This window comes from Hippocampus comes, unplaced genomic scaffold (genome assembly GCF_001891065.2).
Source record: "Hippocampus comes isolate QL1 unplaced genomic scaffold, H_comes_QL1_v1.1 scaffold76, whole genome shotgun sequence".
NCBI classification, from domain to species: Eukaryota; Metazoa; Chordata; class Actinopteri; order Syngnathiformes; family Syngnathidae; genus Hippocampus; species Hippocampus comes.
Window position 1 is genome coordinate 1,794,748 of NW_017805277.1, and position 7,784 is coordinate 1,802,531.

The following is a 7,784-nucleotide window of genomic DNA, read 5'->3' on the forward strand; positions in this document are numbered from 1 at the left end:
ACCTTTGGCCGCTGCCCGGCTCACGATGCACCCGACCCCTTTGGGCCCACCCTTAGGTGGTGAGCCCATGGGAAAGGGAACCCTCGTTGTCCTTTCGGGCCAAGATACATGGGCGCAGGCCCAGCTACCAGACGCTCACCTTTGAGCCCCACCTCCAGGCTTGGCTCCAGGGGGCGGCCCCAATAATTTGCATCCGGGCAAGGGAAAACTGGATCAATTTTGCCATATGTGACCGTGCCAGAAGCACACAGTCAAGCCCCAGACTACTTAGCTCTTCGGATCATTGGAACACTCAAACATCCTCCACCACAATAAAGTGATGGCTCATGGAGGGTATAAACATAACAAACCAACAAAATATTTTTCTCTATTTCTACATCTGCTTTTTTTTTTGTTTGAAGCAAAATGGTTATAGAGGAAAGTTGAGCAATTTGAAGTCACCTTTCACCAGTTTATCAGCGATGTCATTTCATGCTGCCCAGTTAAAGAGTGGCAGGCTAATGAAGGCCACATCCACATAACATTGTCCCTTGCAGCTCTTTTTGCCAAATCTCAATAGCTCTCAGAATTACACTATCAGTAGCTCTAACTCAGAACTTGATAGTGCATGCAATTGTCCATGTGTTCCCTGAACCCGTGCAGCCTATTATCATTCTAACTTTACGGTGCTGGTGTTTTTGTGTGTGTGTGTGTGTGTGTGTGTGTAAATTTGACTTGCTCAGCCAAGCAGGTACCCTGTGTTGTAAAAAGTGAGGCAATTGGTGGCGGGTGGGTAGTAATGTTGGGGGGAAAGCCCGCAGTGGCTGTTCAATAAATCCTAAGTAGTGTTGTTTGCTTCGTTACCTCAAGCACAGACCTGAAGCAACCGCCATGTTTTGCCTCATCCTGCTTTGTCACCCAGCAGACTCTTAGCAATTACCCAACGAATGAGAGCATTGCTGGCGACAAATGAGGAAAAATAGTCTTTGTTGTGGGCCATTTGTTGTTGAAATTCTAGTTGACAGGAATCGGAGTCTTTTTGGCTTTTAACTCACCAAACAAGTGTGGCTCAAATAAGAGGAAATGCCAAACAGGCATTTTACTGTTAAAATTGGAATGTCTCGGTGAGGACTACAGTAGAAGTAAGGATTTAATTGTGTGTCTTTCGGGCTTTAAATGCTGTCGCGTTTCAGTGCATCTTACTATTGATGACCCCAAAAAGTTTTTACCGTTTTCTTAGCTGGCATTGTGCAGCTCTGATATTGGAGAATACCATTTAAGAATTGTCCCTGTGCACCCCATCTTTAGGAATCCCAGCATGCATGTGAGAAGAAACTCGCAATAACCTTGGGTGATCCATTTAGTGTTATACTGTAATTATCAGTTATGTCTGCAACTACAGTGGAAGGATTCGGTTATTATGCAGCTTTTTCACAACATTTAACCCCCTTGAGTTTACTGTGAGTGCTTCACAAGTGCCCCCCATGCTATGCTGCAAAAAGCACTGTGTTTTAGGGTCATCTACTTCATGTTTGATTTTACCCCTGGGTGAGTTGGAGGTGAGGATGTTGACCCATTATTCATAAATGGAGTCAATATTAGAGGGCTGATGAACAAACAGCCGGATGTTTTTTTGACTGAGGTCTGAGAATGTCTGGAAGGCCTTGTGCTGGCCACATTACTGTGGCCAGCACGAGGGAAACAAAGCCCAAGGTTTACTGCCAAACACGCAGCTTCCAAAATTGTCTGTAACCACCATATCCGTCATTGATCTCATACTCTTGGAATGAAATCCCCAATGCCTTCAGGTAGTTTGATAGACAACACTGAGAGCAAACGTAGTAATGAGCTGTAATGAATGCTAATCTTTTGGCACAGAGCAAAGCTCCCCTTGCTGCACTAAATGCTGTATTAATCATTTAATTACTGAGCTCAACATAACATTCTTGTTTAAGATATTAAATGGGATATAACAGTGAGATTTTCTGGTTTCCCTATTGTTTGTGTTTAAGAGCATGTTCACCTGTGCCTTGTTCACTTGAATTGAAGTGAGAGGGAAGTAATTGAAATTTTGTTGAAAGTAATCCTTTATACAGTAGCTGCAGACATATAAAGTGATAATAAGATTGGGATTTCGAGAGTTTGGAAAATGTTTGTAATTGTTTTCTATTATTATCTTAAAATGGAAATTCTCCATACAAGCTACTGAATATATGATAGCACGGTGTTCGAGCGAATAGCATGTCCGCCTCACAGTGCAGAGGTGCACGGTTCAATTCCGGCTATGGCCTTCCTGTGTGGAGTTTGCATGTTCTCCCCGTGTTTGTGTGGGTTTTCTCCGGGTATTCCGGTTTCCTCCCACATTCCAAAAACATGCGTGATAGGTGAATGGAACACTCTAAATTATTCCCCGCTACCCTTGTGAGGATAAGCGAATCAGAAACGAATGGATGGATAAATTGTCCCTAGGCGTGATTGTGAGCGCAGATGGTCGTTTGTCTATGTGTGCCTTGCGATTGGCTGACAACCAGTTCAGGGTGTCCCCCGGCTACCACCCGAAGACAGCTGGGATCGGCTCCAACATGCATGCGACCCTCGTGAGCATAAGCGGATTAGAAAATGAATGGATGAAAGAATGTACGATAGTTGTTGCATGCCACACACAGCACCAAACCCCACATATGCAAGCATGCAGGCATAGATAGATGTCACAGTAAAAAAAAAAAAAAAACATTTCAATAATCCTTGATATGCTTCATTTGTCATTTAAATTTACAAAGCACACTGAATCTGTATTCTGATATGCTAAAGAATATAGTATAGATTCTATACTATATTCGATTGTATTCCTATCTTATATTCTATACTATAGAATATAAGATAGGAATACAATCGTAAACAAAGAATCCACACGAAAAAAGGCACGACTAGACTAAGTCGCATACCTGTCAACTTGTACGTTTACCCCATATTTTATACGTTTTTTGATCATTTCAAATCATATACGGCATATTACAACTTTTATACGGGAAAAAAAGAAAACAAAAACAATTGTGAACCAATCTCACAAAGACCATTTTGGCTCAAATCCAGATCGTCTCACCTACTGGTAGCCAACGACAATGCCGTCGCCGATCGCTACTATTGTCACGGCAAACCAGCAAAAGTAATCCTCAATTGTATATTTTTTTTCATCACTGCGTACGGTCGGATTGATGAAGCATGATGTGCGCATGCGCGGTAAGCCGACGTACGGGTTTTTGTTGCTTTGTAAGGGGAATCGTAATCATTTATAAGGGCAGCTATTAGCCGAGGTTGACAGGTATGAAGTCGATTGATTTGAGCTATCGAAGGTTTGTACAAAAACAGTCTGTTAGAAAGCAATGCCATAAGCAGATCTAGACATGAAGAAACTCTGAACTTTGGCCTCACTGTACAGGCCTTTAAAGTTCTCGTGTACTTTTTGACCCTGAGCAAAGGTTGATAGCAGACACAGTAGAAAGCTAACCTGCAGCTTCATTGACTAAGAGGCGTTTCAAACACCAGCTTTTGTCCACAAAGTGAGAGCATTCTTCACACCTGTCCCACGGAATAAGCGCCCATGTAAAGAGCAGAGCTAATCTGTTTGAACGCTCAGTCACACTCAGGACACCAAAGGAAATCGCTTCTTGCCCATGACTGTTGTATGGCACGAGAAGATTACATTGTCCAACCAGACAGCCCAGGGAACTTGTGCCCTCTCCGGTCTTCATTCCACATTTTTATTTTAGTAAAGATGAGCACTACCTAAAATAGACATATCTGTTTGTCCTGTGTGCATTTGCTAGCGTTGAACCAGTCAAAGCAGGGGGGGGGGGGGTTGTGATTGTTTTGTTTTTAAAGTTCAAGAGTGAAGTAATTTTAGAAAACTCCCAAATGAAATAAGTTCATGTCACAAACAAAGTAATTAAACAAAACACTTAAAAAAAGCATGAAAAATCATTTATATTTCGTAAATTTGTCAAAATAAGCTTTTTCCCAAAGTGAGATCCTGACTAGCGGCAAACCCGCAAGCGTGAAACCGAGATCAAACAATCTGAATACTTTCATAGAGGACCACCTCTTGCATGTCTATTTTTTGTCATTTCGTTTGTGTTTCTATTTGTGCATAACTGAGGAAGTAAGGAATTAATTTCTTGATATTGTGGGTTTTTAACTGAATTTTCACATGCAAGCAACCCTGCTATCAAAATGTTGCGAAGCACCTGAGGAGGAATATTCAAATAACACCAGTGCTCTGCAGCCTGTGTACCATCGTGAAACATTATTTTATGACATACATCTTTATTATATTGCATTGTAGATTGAAACAGGAAGAGGAATAAAGTAGTTCATTATATTCATCATTCTCCATCTCATATCTTATTTTTGTAATCCTGTATTTAAGTGTTTTGGCTTCCTTGCTGAATTTTTACTCCAACCGGGTGACACAAATATTTTACAACTAGTGAACATTAACTAAACGGTGCAGATGTCCAGTCCAAGATGTTATTATTGGTTTGTGTACATCAGCAAAACTACACTCTGAACTCCTAATCCCTCATTTATGTGTTTTACACCTCAGTCTGGCAGAACCACCGTGCTTTCCTTTCCACATTTGGTGCGTTTGGATTTCTCCAATGCAACAATGACAGCTTAAGCAGAACTGATGACTGCAACAAAACACACAGTGAGATGTGCCAGGAGGACTGAATGATATCAGGGGGCTGACGTGTTTTCAAAATATGCCTCATTGAGCTGTAACGGTTCAAAACACAGAGGAGGAGGACAGTCTTTGGAAAAAATTGCTGACTCTATTGAGGAATTGTTTTTCACTGTCAGATTTGTTTTCAGTGAGTCATCTCGGTAGCATTTACGGAAGATGTTAACGTCCCTCCGCTCATTCATGACCGTGCTGTAAAACACCTGATGAGCTGTAAGCTTAAACTGGCCTTTTTTTTCTCAATCATTTACACATAATTCTTGTCAGCTTTACGACTAAAATTAGCAAATCTCTACACTGAGATCGCACATCCTCCTTCTCGAGAATATCCCCTTCCGTCTGCCATTTGTGAACAGTTATATTTGGGGAATATCGTCAGGATAATGTGCTGCACGAATTAGATTGGAAAGGGAAATTGACATGCTCATACATTGAAGGCAGCATCTGCAAGTATCTTCAGGTCGTACATTTGTAAAGGTCTTAAGGGATGCCGTCAATTCTGCCGTGTGGAAGCAAGGTCTAAATCAAATGCCTCTCAGAGACATATGACATTCCCTTGTCGTTTAGTAATGAATCCTGTAAGATGTTTTGCCTTGTTGCCATGAGATGTAAAATGTGAACTTTGGCTCATCACAGTTTGTCTAAATGTTGTCTGGGGTCCTTGTGAATCTTGTCATTTGTATTACTTGAATTGATGACAAATGAAACAGTCCTTAATAGTCATTTTGCCTTTGTCTCTCATGGCAGCCAATCCCACGGGTGCTGGACCAAAGGGTTTCCCGGACTCCTCGGAGGTCTTCCGCGAGTCCAGCAGTACTACAGGCATGGTGGTGGGCATCGTAGCAGCCGCAGCTCTGTGCATTCTCATCCTGCTCTACGCCATGTACAAGTACCGCAATCGAGACGAGGGTTCCTACCACGTGGACGAGAGTCGCAACTACATCAGCAACTCGGCTCAGTCAAACGGTTCGATTGTCAAAGAGAAAGCGGTCAACCCCGCAAAGACTTGCAGCAAGAACAAGAAGAACAAGGATAAGGAGTACTATGTGTGATTATCAAAGTGCTGGTCTTTGTCAGACCAACTGGAACGTTGTTGGAAAATTCTAATCAAGACTTTATTGTGTACAGTATGATAACAAAATTGAACCTTATTTAGTCATTTTTCTCCCCCAAGAAGACATTGCTCTGCAAATCAACAAGAAGATATAATGAAGGAAGAACCATTCTCAAGACTTTCTGGGAAAAGAATGTGGACGGACAAATGTCTCTGGCATCCAAGTGGAAGCCAAATGAAAACAACCAAATAACATAATCCATCTGTGACTTGTTTCCAATAGCGGGATGATCCCACTCCTTTGTTGGTGGCCACCACAGGAGCACAGATGCACTTTGCAAAGATGGGTTATGAACTTGGTTTGATTTGAACATGTCTGTGTTTGTGGTGTTTTGTTTTGAGAGAACATGGCGCCATACATAAGTGTTGCAAACATTTGATTTGAAGAAGACAGAGGCAGGACTCTTGACAGCAAATCCACAGAGGGGAAAAAAAAAAAAAAAAAAAAAAAAAAAAGAGGCAGGACAGATGTCCACAGACTTGCCAACGTGTCTCGGTTGAACATAACAGACCAAGAGCTGAATTGACTGAAGTGCAGTGTCATTTACAAGAATTTTGATTCCAGAAGAACAAAATGTCCATTGTGCCAGTAAGAAATCTGGAGGCCTTTGTTTCTGCATCATGTGAAGTCTAAGGCAAGAAGTTTCCTCAGAAGTCTCAGAGGTGAACGTGTCGGAGCCATGCACGCTGAATGATCCTATTCCACTACATATGTTTATATACAGTACAACCACATCTAAATGTGCTTTCTGAACTGTGATAATGTGGTGTTTTATAGCCTGTTGTATAGATGATGCAAACTATAACTCTGCTCCAAAACCATTTTTGGAATAAAAATCAAAAGACAAAAAAACAAACAAACAAAAAGAACGAAAATGTAAATGTTAAGTGTTGCTAGACATAGAACATTTTATGAAGAAATCTGCATCATTTGTTTCCAGCCCCCTTCCTGTTTTTACATGTTCCTTTATAGTTTTTATACAAATGCTAACCAGGCCAAGTGTATCCCACCCAAAACTGCACAAAGGAGTTCAAAGCAGGAGAGGAATGAGCACGATGACGTGCGTGGCGAGGAGAATCATTGCCTTCCTCCAGCAAAATGACCCGACTGACTCAAGTGTGCTGGAGAAAAGAAGATTCTAATGGGGAGATGATGACACCGATGAAGAACAATGAATTTGTTTTGTGTCTCCAAGTGGCATTATAACATCATCAAGTCTGTGCTCGATGCTCTTGCAAAGACCTAAAGATTTCACAAGTCCATTTCAACAGTTCTGTGTTTGTTCTGTCATTCTGTCCGTCAGTTCTGCTTACCAGAGACCTGTACTTGGAATGAGTATGAGGAAAATGACCATGAACTATAAATGATGATTATAACTTACCGTGGTCTACTCTTTCATTTCTTCTTGAATGTTTGGCTGTCAATTATAATAGGTGAGTGTATTTTATTTTCAGTTGGCTTCAAATATAAATTGATAAAAAATAACCGATGCATTAAAAGTGTGTTAATGACATCTCCCAATTTCCTGTCAACCAATACAACCACTGGCCACAATAATGAGTTCCGTTACACGTCCCGTAACAAATATTCTGCCTCCATAAAGATTAGAGTGCTCAGTTTTAATTCATGCTCATAAAGGTATTCATTTTTCTTTTTCTACAGCTTTTTCTGAGTAAAAATACCTCACCCATCATATAAGGTGCCACTTCACTTGTCTGTCCAAATCAACACTCGGGACCATGTTCATGCTAATCATTCTCTCAACATTACAGACGAAAGACCATTCTGGTGTCTAGTGTTACCATGACAGAGGCTCAGATACAGGTCTTGAATCTGATGCATCGCCAAACACATTCTGTTTATTGCTTTAAGTTTGTATGGACAAGAAGCCTTGAAGCTTCGTCCTAACTTCCACTTCTGATAGCAAACTCCCACGCTTACATTCAGTG

The 7,784-nt window shown here is 41.2% G+C and overlaps 1 protein-coding gene across 16 annotated transcripts in view; it reads left to right on the forward strand.

The window, feature by feature from the left end:
• LOC109516230 (neurexin-1a) overlaps nucleotides 1-7,215 on the forward strand; it is a 193,625-nt gene extending 186,410 nt beyond the window's left edge. For all 16 annotated transcript variants that reach the window (XM_019870587.1, XM_019870588.1, XM_019870597.1 and 13 more), the window contains one exon: nucleotides 5,468-7,215. In XM_019870587.1, the coding sequence (XP_019726146.1) occupies nucleotides 5,468-5,772 (305 nt within the window). In that variant the 3' untranslated portion in view covers nucleotides 5,773-7,215. The remainder of the gene's footprint in view (nucleotides 1-5,467) is intronic.
• The last annotated feature ends 569 nt before the right edge of the window (nucleotides 7,216-7,784 follow it).